The sequence below is a fragment of the Camellia sinensis genome, chromosome 1 (assembly GCF_055761805.1).
Source record: "Camellia sinensis isolate YWXY chromosome 1, ASM5576180v1, whole genome shotgun sequence".
Taxonomy (NCBI): domain Eukaryota; kingdom Viridiplantae; phylum Streptophyta; class Magnoliopsida; order Ericales; family Theaceae; genus Camellia; species Camellia sinensis.
Window position 1 is genome coordinate 192634070 of NC_138961.1, and position 16976 is coordinate 192651045.

General features: G+C 35.1%; 1 protein-coding gene and 1 pseudogene across 2 annotated transcripts in view; one reads left to right on the forward strand and one right to left on the reverse strand.

Annotated features, from left to right (window-relative positions):
- LOC114268221 (ATP-dependent zinc metalloprotease FTSH 6, chloroplastic-like) overlaps window positions 1-2066 on the forward strand; it is a 36908-nt pseudogene extending 34842 nt beyond the window's left edge. The window contains exons 5-7 of the transcript XR_014341772.1: window positions 890-1203; window positions 1387-1627; window positions 1738-2066. The product of XR_014341772.1 is annotated as an ATP-dependent zinc metalloprotease FTSH 6, chloroplastic-like (transcript). The remainder of the gene's footprint in view (window positions 1-889; window positions 1204-1386; window positions 1628-1737) is intronic.
- A 100-nt stretch (window positions 2067-2166) lies between these two features.
- Window positions 2167-14507, reverse strand: LOC114268220 (putative metal-nicotianamine transporter YSL7). The gene is made up of 6 exons (XM_028209335.2): window positions 13807-14507; window positions 5017-5180; window positions 4206-4303; window positions 3954-4088; window positions 3660-3852; window positions 2167-3561 (listed from the first exon to the last, which is right to left on the reverse strand). The coding sequence occupies exons 1-6, from the start codon at window positions 14252-14254 to the stop codon at window positions 2452-2454; spliced, it is 2148 nt and encodes a 715-aa protein (XP_028065136.2). The 5' UTR covers window positions 14255-14507; the 3' UTR covers window positions 2167-2451.
- Window positions 14508-16976: the final 2469 nt, after the last annotated feature.

Consider the following 16976-nt stretch of genomic DNA (forward strand, 5'->3'; position numbering starts at 1 on the left):
CACCCATTGCTTCTGATTATTAGCTTCTACTGTAGACATATTAATTCACGGTTATACTCTTAGATTTTTTTTATTTTTTATTTTTTTTAAAAATAGAAAAGGCCCAAATGGACTATAGAATATTATTATTATTATTATTATTTATAAGAAATGTAGACAAATAGTGAATAATAAAAAATAAAAGTTAATTAAAAAAGCTACTTCACAGCTTATTTAACAAGCACTACTCAACAACTTAATCTATAATCCAATAGCTACACCAAATAGATTAACAGCTTTTGATTAAATTCATAATCTATAATCTGTTAAGTTATAATCTATAATCTGTTTTAACAGCTACACCAAACAGGACCTTTGCCGACTAAACATTTAGTAGCCAAAGATGGGGACTTTCGGCGACTAAATTTTTAGTAGCCAAAAGAGAATTCTTTGCCGACTAAAATTTTAGTAACTAAAAACATGGGACTTTAGGCGACTAAAAGTTTGGTGGTTGAAAATGGTCTAATTTAATTTAATGTCCAACCTTTTGGCGACTACTTTTGCGACCAAATAATTTAGTTGCCAAAACCATTAGACGACTAAAAATTAACTTTTGGCGACAAAATATTTAGTCGCCAAAAGTGAAAATTCTTGTAGTGAAAGGACATGCCTGTGTTATTACAGAAGTATGGAAGGACTAACTTGTTAAAAAAAATTCTGAAGTATGGGTAAGAAGTGACATTTTAGAGAGTAAGGATGATGCTGGTGTTATTTCAGAAGTATCCAAGGGGTGTTAAAGTAATTTATCCTTAAGAAAATTGTTCAATTTGAATATTGACATACTAGTAAAGATTTCATTCCAAGATCCATTGTTTGAAAGATATGATTAACTTGGTCGAAACTTAAGCAGGTTATTGTTGGACTACCTGATGTAAGAGGAAGAGAAGAAATATTAAAAGTACATAGCAAGAACAAGAAGCTAGACAAGGATGTTTCTTTCAATGTCATTGCCCTACGAACGCCAGGGTTCAGTGGTGCTGATCTAGCGAACCTTATGAACGAAGCAGCCATTCTTGCTGGTCGGAGAGGCAAATATAAGATTACATCAAAAGAGATTGATGACTCAATTGATCGGATAGTGGCATGGATGGAAGGAACCAAGATGACAGACGGGAATAGTAAGATTTTAGTGGCGTATCATGAAATTGGGCACGCCATTTGTGCGTAAGTTCATCTTACACTTGTTTTTTCAATTGCTTCATTTTTTGAGCTTGAAAATGACAAGAAAAGGGCAACTAGTTTCAAGGGAATGCCTTATGCTACCAGCAAGCCTTATTGGTGGGCCAAACCGCCCTTAAGATCAACATTGTGATCTAGTATGTTTTGCATACTTGGCTCTAACTGCAGAACATTGACTTCGGGCCATGACTTAGTACAAAAAGTCACCTTGATTCCTAGAGGCCAAGCCCATGGGCTCACATGGTTCATGCCCGGTGAAGATCCATCTCTAATCTCCAAGCAACAACTGTTTGCTAGAATAGTTGGAGGTCTGGAAGGTCGGGCAGCAGAAGTAGTAGTTTTTGGTGAATCAGAAATCACTACCGTTGCAGCAGGGGACTTGCAACAGATCACTCAGATAGCAAGACAGGTATAGTTTTTGTGAACATAATCAGAAAACTGTAAACATAAACTTTGTCAAATGGGTCCTTCGAGTTTCGCTTATGTTTTTTTCCTTTTTTTTTTTTTCTTTTTTTGCAGATGGTAACTATGTTTGGAATGTCTGAGATTGGACCGATCCGGCAGTGCAAAGTAGTGATCTGGTACTGAGGATGCTAGCAAGAAACTCAATGTCAAAAAAACTTGCAGAAGACATTGACACATCAGTACGCAATATTATTGACAGTGCGTACGAAATTGCTAAGACTCATGTAAGGAACAATAGAGAGGCGATGGATAAGCTAGTGGATGTGCTATTAGAGAAGGAAACCCTCACTAGGAATGAATTTAGAGCAATCCTCTCAGAATTTACTGATATCCCTTCTGCAAATATGAACAAAAAACCAATCTGAGAGCTGATTGAAGCCTAACACAACCTTTTGAGTGTACAGTCATTGAGAAAAAGTAGCGCCACCAATACAATATATGTATATAGTATCCTAGCATAGTATAAATGGAAAACTTGTCCAATATAGAAACTTGTACCAAACATAGATTATAGAAAGTATTTTACAACTGACATTTAGATTCATGTAGTACTTTACTACATTACGAGGACTTCTAGATCTCTTTCACATGTTTGATCTCATTTCCAGTGGTTAGTGGTAATGAAATCTAGTTGTCTATCATTGATAGATACATATTATACATGTAAACAGACACACAGCTAGATTAAAAAAGGAGAGAGGTGAGAAAGAAGTGGAAACAAAGAAGATGCTGAGAACATGAAACGGGAAGCTATATATAATTGTTGAACTAGTTGTTTAAGAAACTATCGACCTTTGCATTGGCTGTCCTCGACAGAAACTTCATGCAAATGGGCGGATTTACACCTGCCAACGCCAATATTGAATTGGGCAGAGTCCATATCCCATCCCCGCAAATCAAACCAGAAGCCACGGCAGGTCCAAATGCATCGGCCTTCTTCTTGTTTATCTTCTGCCAAACAAATAGTATGAAGCTTCCAACACACATATCGATAGCAAAGTATGATCCAATATAGAAGGGTATTGCCATTGCCATGGGGATAGGGATAAACTTTGCTCTCTGCTTTCCTGCAGCGTCTCTTATGGCGTTGATAACGACAGCTATAATAAAGAACACATAGCAAAGGGTGAGGCAGTTCTTTGGCAAAGCTGAGAACCCTTCAACCCCCAAGATTGCCATGTTTCGAAAGACAAGAGCATAAGGAGCGGGGTATTGTGTTCCAGTGATTCCAAGATCATGGAAAGCCTTGTAGAAGAGCCAAAACACACAAGGCGAAATGACACAACCCATTGCTGTTCCAATGACTTGGCTCACGAACATGGACCGTGGTGAAGCTAGGGTCAAGTAACCTGTTTTGAAGTCCTGCATTAGGTCAGAGGCGGTTGAGACGATGTTCATCATGACCCCACAAGCTGCTAATCCGGCTAGGACACCACCATGGGACACTCCTGCCCATGCCCCAATTGTGAAGATTGCTAGCTTTCCATATGTGGATGCCAAGGACCAGTCAGTGAGCCCACAACCATAAGCATTGCAAAAGGCCATTGTTGGTGCAAAGACATAAATAACCACGATGTAGTACCATTTGAGTTGGTGGAAGATGTGTGGAAGCGTTGCAGTGGAGATAATGGCAATGCCAACATACCCAACAACTGCAAAACATGCTGGGATTTCGTCTTTGAGAAAGAGTTGGGTTCGACGTTGATCATCATAGGACACAGTAGGTTTTTTAGGGGGGGTAACACCGCCAGCAACTGGGAGGACACTGCCTTGGTCGTTAACACAGAATTGGCGATACAAACCGAATAGAGTAATACCAAGGACTTTGATAAAGTTGTAGAGGCCGTCACCAAGTATCATGGCTATTCCTATAAAGATCTGTAGCAAATCAAGGATAAAAATTAAAAGGGTTAATTTAAAAACACAGGTTTAATTAACTCGGACTGGATTTAGAAAAAGGAAAGGAAGTGACCTACCCTATAACCTTGCAGGCCATGAAGGCTTGATTGGCTAAGGTCTGCAGGTTGCCACCAATGGCCCCTTTGGTTATTTATAAGTGGCCACATTATACCCCATGAAAGGATTGCTCCAAGTAGCAAAGATACGTTGATTAGGTGTGGACAGATCATCCCAACGCCGACATAAGTTGCAGAGAAATCAAAGTAAAACCTAGGTTTTCAACAAAAAAAAAAAAACCAAAGATCAATGCTTTGAATGTGAAAGAAGAAGTAAATTAATTTTGTATTGTGTCATTATAATCAAAGTTGTACCTGTTTTCAAAGGCTTTGAGACCAAATGTGGGGAAGCTTGAAAATCCACAATAATCCCCTGCAGTGAAGAACCATTGGAAGAAGCCCCACAAGAAGCTGAAAGAGAAGAACTTTCCCAGAGCTCTGACTTGTTTCCTAGAATGAAAATTGATGATGAGAAGATGCAACGAGAGAATCAAATTCAACTTGCTTTGATCAATTTTGTTCATTTCTTACGGCTGAATGACGAAGCAAATTTGATGAAGGACTTACTTTGCTAGCTGGGCTCCTTGAGGAGTGTGGAAGCTGTTGATAAGGTAAGCAGTTGCAGTCCCACTTGGATAAATCAGTTTGAAGTCTAAGATCATTATCTGAAACAGATTGCATATGTGAGTTTTACAAGAAAGGTGACAAAGAAAACATGGAGATTTGCTTCCATTGCCCATACTTGTTTGGTAGAAGAGAGGTCCCTACTAGCCGGCATGAGATTGTCTGTCCCTAAACTCTCTGTCTCCATCTCTAATTAATTCACTCACAGTGTGTAATTGTATCTTGAGATTCCAGTATTTTGAAAATGTAGTAGAGACGAAGGAACATAAATTTTAAGGACAAAAGATCTTGACCCTACTAGCAACGGTTTATAAACACAACTTTCTGTTTTCCACCTAGTCCAAAATTTTGATAGGGTAAATTATGTTGATTACCTGCAAGGTTTGAAAAAACCATATAATATGTCTCATAAATCTTAATTACACTCACTTCTTTTTAGTAAGGTTAAAGCAAACAGAATTAATGCAAGTAATAGATTGAGGAAAAATCAAGGGTAAAAATACATCAATTTAAAAGAGATGATAATAATATTTTCATCCACACGACTTAAGGAATGATGGATAGTGTTATTTGAAATAAACATTATGAAAACATAGGTAGTTATGTCAACTTTGTGAAGCTTGATGTATTTTTTACAACCTTGAGAAATATTAGTGTAATTGACCCATATTTTGATATAACATGTTTAAAAGGCCAAAAAAAAAAAAATTCATATACACATCAAGATAATGAGTTTAGGAATATATGCATGTACCTTTCGAAGAGGCACTACAGAAAAAAGTCCAAGAAAGCTAACAATAAAAAGAAATCCAATCATCCAACCCACAGCTGGGTTCTTTATATTCTGTGCATCATCAGCTTCAGTTGACTGTTTGGCAATTTTTTCACTCATGCCAAAAAGGTAACTCCCAAAGCCTCCTGCTTGTTTCAAATTTCAAGAAAAATAATACGTTAACAGTTTGATGTTGGAAGCTGATCCATGAACAGATACAGATATGGACACATATACAGTATTAATTAAACATGAAAAAATTATTCAATTTATAATTTAAACATTATCCTACACACAAAATGCTATTTTTGTCAATCATAAATCATTACATCACAAATGTCAAAAATATTTAAGTTAATAATGAAATGAATATATTATCCACCAAAAACACAAAATAATCACAAGTTAAATGTGTTATAAAAAATTCGTTACCTACAAATGTGTGAGTGTGAAAGTTTGGGCACATTATTGTTGGAAGTAAGTTTTACATCTTGATTATATTTATCTTTATTCTTGAGAGTCAGAGGAACAAATAAATTAAAAATTAAAATAATTCACTACAAGCCACCTTTCTCCTCCCTTCCCCCACTTCCTCACCCGGTCCCCTTCCTCTCTCCTTTCCACCCGACCATGCCACCTACTCCCTAACTCTCTCTCGCCATTGGGGAGGGAAGGGATTGGGTGGTGTCACGGATGAGTAAGGAGTGAGCGACAGCGTAGAAAACACAAATAAAATTCACATAAACATGAGACAAAGGGATCAACTCTTATGTGCATGTCAGAACACAAGGATTATTGTTTATCACCCGATATGAACATAGCACAAAAGTACGCTAAAAGTCTAATGATTATACCGTGTGAAAGCAAAATAATGGAGTCAAAGTTTGGCCATCCACCTTACTTCATAATTTATAAATTTCTAAAAATTATTTAGGTGTCGTTTGGCAACACTTACGTTTTCAATTTTCTGTTTATATTTACAAAAATTTTAAAAACTCAAATAAAAATTAGTTTGGTAAATTTTTTATTTATAAATTAGTAGTCTCAGTTTATAAATTTGACCAAAAAATGTAAATTGAAAAAATGTGTTTCCGTTTTGAGTTTTCAATTTTTTTTTTTTTTACCACCCAACACTAACACTAGCCACCACCCGCCACCGTCTTCCACCACCACCACCACCTGCCACCACCTGCCACCACCACCCACCTGCCACCCACCACCCACCACCCACTCGCCGCCACCACCCACCCCTCGCCACCACCGCCACCACCCACCCCTCGCCACCACCACCACCACCACCACCCACCTGCCATCCACCCGTCACCACCCACCACATACCCGCCACTACCACTCACCACCCATCCGCCACCACCATCTACCACCGGCCACCACCACCACCCACCACCACCGACACCCACTCGTTACCACCCACCACCCGTCACCATCACTCGCCCACCTACCACCACCACCACCCGCCACCACCCACCACAACCCGCCATCCGCAACCCACCTGCCACCACCACCCGCCACTGCCGCCACCACCACCACCACCACCACCACCATCCACTTGCTACCACCCGCTACCGTCACCCACCCACCCACCCACCATCACCACCCACCTGCCACCACCACCGCCACCACCATCCACTCGTTACCACCCGCCACCGTCACCCACCCACCTACCATCCACCGTCACCACTTTCTACCACCGTCTTTCGCCGTCATTTGTCATTTCTCACTTTTTTTTTATATTTTTAAATTTTTTTAAATATTTTATCAACTACCAATCGCGTTTGTAGTTTATGTTTTTTTAAAAATAAACAAAAACTAATTTATAAAATTTTTATAAATATAAACTGAAAATATAAACGTTATCAAACAGACATTACCATCTTGTTTTCTAGTCATAAATAAATAACGTAAAGACACCTACTAAAGTGTTCTAATCAATAATTTCAGTCCATTTATAGTAATAAGACCCACGTTTCTTCCATGATTGAGTCAGGAATATTAAAGTATTTTTTTATTTGAAAGCAATGCAATCAATTTACTTTTGTTTTAACTATTATTAAAATTAGAAACATTTAGACGCAAATCTTAATTTATAAATTTATATTTCATTAACTAACATTTTTAAAATTTTCAAGTCTTATTAAATTTTTAACAATCGAAATCACTCTTCAAACAATGATTGTTCATCATTTATAATTATCCACAAAAGAACATGATAATTTGACATTTATTTTAATTTTTAAAATTTTAAAATATCAACTTTTAAATAGAAAAAACTAAAAAAAAAAAATTATGTGCAAAAAAAAATGTTTTTTTTTTTGAAAAAATTGAATTATTTCTTTGTGCAAAACTGAAAATTTTGTGTCTATAAAAGAGTATGACGATAGAACATTGACGTGCAAAAAAATTTTTAAAAAAAAACTTTAAAAATGAAAAAAAAAATTAATAATATTATTAGTTTATTCAATAAAAGCTATCACCATGGCCTATTTTGGCAACTAAGAAAAAAATCATTTTATTGACTTATTTAAATTATAAGTTTGTTTTGAGAAGTAGATTAAAAATTAATTTTTAATTTTAAAAAAAAATTGTATAAAAAAATGATGTAATCCAAAACAAATTAAAAACAAAAAAGTAACTTTTAATTAAGTTTCCAAAACAGTCTATATTATTATTTTTAATTTTTTCACATTTTTTAAAAAAATTAAAAAATAACCAAAATAGCCATGCATCTGTAGTCATACTAAAGATGGCAACGGCGACCAACTTGAATTGAATTCGTAGGCATGAAGAAGATGGCAAGAACGACCAACTTGAATTGAATTCATCGGCATGAATGATTAGACCACCGCCACCAACTGCCGCTAATTTTTTTCATTAATTTATTCATAGTTTATACGTGGTAAAATTATATTGGAGTATCGGTAATCTTCGGTTTCGCCAGCAACTTGATATTTTATTTTTTATTTTTTAAAGTGGAGCAGCTTGCCTACTGTTCGAGATCGGATTGGACGATTCTGTTTCATTCGTGAAGTTGATCACGAATCTTATTTTGATAATTTAGAACTCATCAAATATTATATATTTGTAAAAAAATTACGTTGATCGGATATCGATAGTTATCTCATCGGATCTCTTTTTTTGTCAACCGTTAATTCGTTCACCGTCTATTTTTTTTTATAGAAAACTGATTTGATCACATAACTATTGATATCTGATTAATATGATATTTGTTAGGTATATAGTACTCGACGAATTCTACACATTGAACAGTTCAGATTATCAAAACGAGATCCATGGTGAACCCCCACAGGCCGAATAGTACCGTCCAATCCGATCTCGGACTGGAGTCAAGTTGCTTCCTTTTTAAAAACCTTATTCTGTTACTTAATTTTTTTTTCTTTATAGGGCAAATTACACAAATAGTCCCTATAGTTTGAGACTTGTGTCACTTTGGTCTCTGACTTTTCAATTGTGACACATTTGACCCTAAATTTTGAATCTTGTTCCAAATAAGAACAATTGAATATATAATTAGATTTTTCAAGGATAAAATTATCAATTTGATAAAATATAAACTAATTTGACAAAAATAAATGTCAAACAAATATTTTTGAATTTTAAAAAATTATTTCTACCTACTAAAAATAAAATTATGTAAAATTGATAAATCTTTTAGACATTTATTTATTTTTTTTACCAAATTAATTTTTATTATGTATTTAGATGATCATGTAAAATTAATTTTAAAAAATTAATCATGTAATTTTTATTAATTTTACATAATTTTATCATTGGTGGATAAAAATAATTTTAAAAAAATTAAAAATATTTTTTTAACATTTATTTTTGTCAAATTAGTTTATATTTTATCAAATTGACGATTTTACCCTTGAAAAATCTAATGATATTTTCAATTGTCCTTATTTTGAACAAAATTCAAAATTCAGGGTCAAATGTGTCACAATTGAAAAGTCAGGGACCAAAATGACACAAGTCCCAAACTATAGGAACTATTAGTGTAATTAACCCTTCTTTATATAGTGAATCTCCATTATCACATATAGCCTTTGTTTGGATTGATTTTTTGATTTTTTGATTTTTTAATTTGTTTGTGTTAATCTAAAAAAGTACACTTTTTTTTTATATATAAATACACGTATTTAGGTCACATCAATCAACATATATTAATATCTATCAACAACTCCACTCTATTTTTCTAACCACTTTCTTTACTTTTCTATACATTTTTTTTATAAAAAGTCAAAAAATGCACTAATTTAGGACACCCCAAACAATCCTTTAGTCTGAGACTAAAAAGCCTCGTTTGAAATAAGCTTTTTGACTTTTTTAATTTATGTAAGATAAAAAATAAAATAATTATGATTTGAATGTGATATTTTATCTTATTAAATTAAAAAGTGTATTTAGTCTTTTTGTGACTAAAATAGCCAAAATTTAACCTAAACCTTTATGCCAAACGAATCTATAAAAGGTTTTAAGAACTAAACTTTTGTTTGTAAAAATTTTAGTACAAAAACTATTAACAGATTAATTTTTATAATTACGAGTCTTTTGTAAAAGGTCATTTTCAAAGTCAAAAAAATAACATTTTCGTGCCAAAAAAGTATTATTTTTGTAGACGAAATGATAATAATTTATCATTAATATCAAATTTTATTATTAAAAATATAATAACGATACTTTAAAAAAATATTTGAATATTAAAAAGTAAAATCATTCCTATAATTTTATATATAAAATCTTGATTTGTTGTAATAAGTTATTAAATTAATGGACCAAGTTTTAGATGCTTGTTATCAATGTACTAAGATAAGACATGAAAGAGTTTAGGTGTCGTTTGGTAACACTTACGTTTTCTGTTTTCTGTTTATATTTACAAAAATTTCAAAAACTCAAATAAAAACTTGTTTGGTAAAATTTTTGATTTATAAATCAGTGGTTTCAGTTTATAAATTTGGCCAAAAAATGAAAACACAAAAAATGTGTTTCCATTTTGAGTTTTCAGTTTTTTTTTTTTTTTACCACCAAAAACTAGCCACCACCCGCCACGATTTTCCACCACCGTCTTCCGCAACCACCACCCACCCCCCACCACCACCTGCCACCACCACTCACCACCCACCTGCCACCCACTCGCCACCACCATCCACCCCTCGCCACCACCACCACCTACCACCCCCCTGCCATCCACCCGCCACCCACCTGCCACCACCCACCACTACTACCACCACCACCCGCCACCGTCACCCACCTACCACCACCACCACCACCACCACCACCCACCACCATCGTCGCCGCCACCACCACCCACTTGCTACCACCCATCACCCGCCACCGTCACCTACCCACCCACCATTACCACCCACCACCATCGGCCACCCACCTGTCACTACCACCCACCACCTGCCACCACCACCCACTCGCTACCATCCACCACCCGCCACCGCTACCACCCACCCACCCACCCACCCACCACCACCACCACCCACCACCACCACCACCACCCACTACCTATCCGCCACCACCACCCGCCATCCGCCACCCACCTGCCACCCGCCACCGCCGCCGCCGCCACCACCCACTCGCTACCACCCACTACCCACTACCGCCACCACCACCACAACCACCACCCACTCGCTACCACCCACTACCCACTACCGTCACCACCACCACAACCACCACCCACCCGCCACCACCAGCTACCCACCACCCACCGTCATCACTTTCCACCACCGTCTTCCACCGCCACTTGCCACCACTTGCTATTTCTCACTCTTTTTATATTTTTAAACTTTTTTAAACATTTTGTCAATTACCAAACGCGTTTGCAGTTTATGTTTTTTTAAAAATAAACAAAAAATAAACAAAAACCAGTTTATAAAATTTTTGTAAATATAAACTGAAAACGTAAACGTTACCAAACACACCCTAAAGTTCCGTTTATTTCAATGAAAAATTTTGCGAACCAAATGTATTTTACAATTATTTTTCTTCAATTTTCAATTACAATTTTTTTAAAAAATGATGATGTTAATAGCGTGAGTGGTGGGGGTGGGGAGGTGCAGATTCAATTCAATCAAATCCAATCTATTGGCTCTGTTTGGTAGAGCGATGGGAAAGTGGTTATAACTTTTAGCCTAACAGTTTATACCTTATAGCTGTGAATATAAGCTGATTTTTTACTTATAAATTAAGCTTCTCCTCCCCCACTCAAAAAATAAGTTGATTTTTGACTTACAAAAACTTATAAGCTGTATTGTTAAGTTGAACCAAACACATCAAAATAACTTAAATTAAACTAAAAGAAGTAATGGGAAAGTGGTTATAACTTTTAGTCTAACAACTTATACCTTATAGCTGTGAACATAAGCTGATTTTTTACTTATAAATTAAGCTTCTCATCCCCACTCAAAAAATAAGTTGATTTTTAACTTACAAAAATTTATAAGCTGTATTGTTAAGTTGAACCAAACACATCAAAATAACTTAAATTAAACTAAAAACTGAAATAAACTGAAAATAAACCCTACCAAACAGGATCATTGACAAACTAAAAGGTAATATGGAGTGGAATTGATTTTTCTAGATTCGTTTAAAAAAAATATAAATTAATTCAAATATTCAGTTATAAAAAAAAAGAAAATAAAAAAAAGAAGGTAAAATATATGGTTACCTAACTTCAAAGAAGCATTAGTGGATTACTTTTTAATTTTAGGCAAATTACAAACACCCTCGAGATTTGGTGAAAATATAAATTTTTTCTTGAAGTTTGAGAAATTACATTCCGTCCCCTGAAGTTTATATTTTCATAACAAATTGTCTCTTGAGGTTTTTATTTTCATACAAATTCTCCCTAATTTTTTTTTAATTTGTTATGAAAAATTGACCAACAAGAGATAATTTATAATTTCTCAAACCTCATGAGGAAATTTATATTTTTACCAAACCTCGAAAGGTGTTTGTAATTTGTCCTTAATTTTCTAACAACCGTGATTCCTACCCCCACTGGGGTCAACCCCTAGTGACGTGGCGCAGCGTCATTCATCATTTTTTTTTTCTTTCCTTCTAATCACTCACAACCACGTGGACTGGGGGTCACTGGAGGTCGGCAATTACTGGGGTCTGCCGCATTTTCGATTTTCTAATTCTACCAGCAATTGATGACCGATCTTCACGTGGTCCCAGGACCTTCGGCTCATCTTACGGCTCAGTCCACAGTCAACCCATAACCCACTTCACACTACACTACAACTTGGGCACGCTCAAAATTCTACACTACCAGTCATTCCTATCAAATCGACGGTGGCAAAGCAAACACATGCAAAACATAGGACTGTTTTGGCAACCTACTTATATATATAAAAAAAAAAAAAAGAAAAAAAAAGTTACAAATCAATTTTTTAACAATAATGTTAGAGGGTCACAATTTTTGTGATCACAATGACTTAAAATTGTCAAAACGACGTCGTTTTGAGTGCAAAACATGCCAAAACGACGTCGTTTTGACAGTTTTGAGCCATTGTGATCACAAAAATTGTGACCCTCAAACATTTTTCATTTTTTAATTTATTTTGAATTGCATCACTTCTTACATAAAATAGTCAAAAAAAAAAATTAAAAATCAAAAAATTAATTTTTAACCATTTTCTCACTACATAAATAATCAAAAAATTAAAAAAAATCAATTTTTAACTATTTTTTCAAAACACCCATAAGAGCAGAACTTTTTCAAGTTTAAATAAGAATTTGAGAGGTTTGTAGGTTTCACAATTACGGTTTGTTTCGATTATTTGAACTATTATTTTGTAAAGCTTTACTTGTATTTTATTTATAAAAGAAAATATTAAGTGATTTAATAATATCTTTTTATTTTATTGTATTTGTTTAAAAAAATAAATAATCTATTTTAAAAAATATATTTGCCATCTTCATCGATAATTTTAAAATTATTGGATTGATTTTTATTTTTATTTTTATTTTTATATATGATAAGAACTCTGCAAATTTACTGATATAAACTTGAGATAAGCCCAACCAAACACAAACAAAAGCATCCAGGGAAACGGAGAACAAGCATCCAGGGACACGGAGAACAAGCTGTGTTTTAGGATTTTTTAATACAAGATCCATTCGAACTTGTTCATTTTAAGGGTCATTTATTATATATTATTTTTGAAAAAAAAAATTCAATCTAATAATAGTAATTTTTTCATTTTATTATATTTATCTTTTAAAAAAATAGATAATTAAATATATTTTTAAAATAAATCATACAAATACAATAAAATAAAAAAAAATTACCATTATTAGAATGATGATAGATGATATATATTGAGAACCCTACAAATAAATTATTCCAATCATAAAAATAAGATTCTTACTCAGGCGCGTCAAATTTTATCTCAAAACATAAGAGAAACTTGACTCATTTCAAAAGTTTAGATACAAGAATAGATGACAAAATTGAAACGTAAAAAATGTTTCTTTCTAAAAGTGAATTGCACCACACACAAAAAAAAAAAAAAAAAAAACATTATTTATTTATGCAACTTTTGTGTAATCTTTCAAAAATGTATAATTTAAAAATTTTAAAGGGTGAAATGATAAAAGGGTGTCATTCATCATTTTCACAACTTCAAAAAGTCAGTAAAATTTTATAATTAAAAAATCCAAAAAAAATTGAAGGAGTAAAGTGAAAGCATATGAGAAATAATAATAATAAGAATAATAACATACCGCTGAAGGCGATGCCGGAGGCGGCAACGACGCAGGTCTGGATGACGGTGTTCTCTTGGCGGGTGAATGGTTGGCGGAGGAGTCCGGACTTTTGGAGAAACTTGGTCCAGGTCTTGACGAAGAAGAAGCCTAAGAGCCCCGCCGACACGTTCAGAGAAGGTATAATACCAGTGGTGAGATTCAGCTTCATGACTATGAAGGTGAACATCACCGACAAGAAGAAGCTCACCACGAACGCCCTAACCGTCAGCTGGCTCTTCCACGACGGCACTTCCCTGTTCTCGAATATTCTCTCTATCGACTCACTCTCCTCTTCCTCCTCCGCCGCATCTTCTCTCTCCTCCTTAATCATCTCTTTTTCGTCGTCGTGAGAGTAGTCTCCGTCGGTGGCGGTGCTATTCGCCTCGCCGTTTTCAGATTTTCTGTTGTTGATGCTGGATGTCTCCATTCTAGGATGCTCCTCCGTGAATGGTGGTGGTGCTGAGTGTCCCAATTGTGTGGATCTGTGTGAGTGGGAGTGGGTTTGCAATTCCAAATGATTTATCTCTCTCTCTCTCCCTCCCTCCCCCCCCCCTCTCTCTGCCCTTTAATATTGTGAAATGGGGGTGTCGTTATCGAATGTGGAGTGCTGCTGCCGATATACATACAGATGCAGAAATTGACTTGATATGGACACGGAATATACAATGATTTTTTATAATAAATATAAGGGGTTTTTTTTTTAAGGTCCCTGATATTATGATTTTATAGCATAAAGGACACTAAATATTTTCATAATGTCTAAGGTCCCTCAACAATATTTTCATAATGTCTAAAGTCCCTCAACCTTAATCCAGAGAAATTTTAGTCCAGAGAAATTTCAGTCCAGAGAAAATTGGTCCAGAGAAATTCTGGCCCAAATTTCTCTGGACCAAATTTCTCTAGAAAGTCTACAGCAATTTTGAATTTCTCATAATTTCTCTGGCTCAATTCTTCCTAGAATTTCTCAGTATTTCTCTTATGCATTAGTTGAGTCCAGAGAAATTTTGAATTTCTCTGGTCCAATTCTCTTCAAATTTCTCTGATTTGCAAATTTCTTTAGTTTTCTCCCAGAGAAATTTCTAGAATTTCTCTGGACTCCAAACCAGAGAAAAACAATGCACACACAAAACACATTAAATAGAGAAAGAGAGAGAGGGGTTAAACAAATGTTGATACCTAGAAAAATGCAATGAAGCCTATTACAGATTCAAAAACTCTAATTTGATCATAGAAATACTCTTGTAGGCCAACAAGTGTAAACCCATCTTCAATCCCAAGAATGATGAACTGAGGAGCTAACCAAAACACACTCATAGACAGATAACCAGAGAAATTTTCCAACCCAGAGAAATTCCCAGACAAATCTTTCTACAGTAATTCTCTCAACCCAGAGAAATTCTGGACTCCACAACCCAGAGAAATTCCCAAAAAATACAGAAAAGACACAGAGAAAATCTCATCACTAGAGAATTTCTCTGGATTCAATCATAGCAATTTTTGCTTTCAGAATAAGATAATCAATCATAAATTGCACTTGATCCAGGCCTAAAAGTTGAAATTCCAAGGTTTTACTTTACCCTGTCTTGTCAAACTAAACTAAACTAAAACCTATACAGTTCAGCATGGCATATTCTCAGCACCCAAACGGTACATTTTTAGGACTTTTCAACAGAAAAGGCAAAACTACTAGATTAGATCCAACTCAACAACCAAAAAATATCAGAACTTTTCTCAACAATTTCGAAACAACTAAAATTAATAAAAAAAATCTAACAATTAAACACAAGACTCAGACCAATTTTGCCCAAAAAAATTCCACAGAACAAGCTCAATGAAGATTCACAGATTTTGAGAGAGAGAGAGACCTCAGCAGCGAGGTACTCGAGCACGGCGGCGAGGTAGACCGGAGCGCCAGTTCCGACATGCTGAGAGTAGCGACCTTTCTTCAAGTATCGGCCGATCCGGCCGACCGGGAACTAGAGGCCGGCTTTGACGGACTGGGAAACGGGTTTCTTCTTCGGACCGCCGACCTTTCTTCCACCTGCACCTTTCTTGACCTTCTCCATTTTCTCAGGATTTCCAATCAGGAAACTAGTTTCCCGAGAAACAAACAGCCGAGAAAGTAGAGATTGGTGAGGTGAGGCTACTTTTTTGTCTGGGCTACAGTGTAGGGATTGGGATGTTGTTGTCTCCAATGGAATCACTTCTACGGCGACGAGCATGAAGTAAGGGAAAGAGGAGTTGCCGATGAGGAGTGTTTCGTCGAGGTCGGCGGTCATCGACATGGCTCTCTCTCTCTCTCTCTCTCTCTCTCTCTGTGCGTGTTTGATCGTGGTGACGAGTGAGAGTAGACAAAAGGAAGGGGGCTGAATTTCTCTGTGATAGATGGGAGGACCTTAAACATCAAAAAATAATTTTGTGGATCTCTTCCCTTACAAAAAGTGGGAGAGGGACCCTAGACCAATTTTCCCTAAATATAAGGGTAAATTATATTGATATCTTTTTAAGTTTAGTTAAATTATAGCCTATTTTGATAACATGGTTTATAGTCATTTTTTTTGGTTAGTAGCAAAAGTTAAAAGTTAATTTTTTTGTTTTTTTTTCATTTGGGATGTTGGTTTTTAGCCAACGGTAAAATTATAATTTTACCCCTCATGGGTCAAAATGTGTTACATAGGTGAAATTGTAAATATTTTAAATAAATGGGGGTAGTTTGGTCATTTTATTATGATTTGACATCATAAACAAACATTAATCAAAAAAGTCAAAGTCACTTTTTACCAACTTCCCAAATCATTTGTCTAAAAAAGCCAAAAGCTTAGTTAAAAGCCAAAAAGTCACTTTTTACCATCTTCCCAAAACAACCCTATATCTTATTAAATTTTTACTCTCTGTTTAATAGGCTTATTTTACAAATATCTGCTTATATAAGAAATAATAATTTCTAATAGAAAAAAAGAAAAAATTATATTAAAAAAAAAACAAAAGAAAGAAGAAAAAAAAAATAAAGAAAGTAAAACAAATCAAGAAAAGAGAGTCTATAAATTCAATATTCTTATTCTGTCTAAATAATTACAATAACTGGAGGTTAGTATATTTTTCTAAACGTTAGGAGGTCATATATATTAAATCCAAATTTCAAAGGAGTA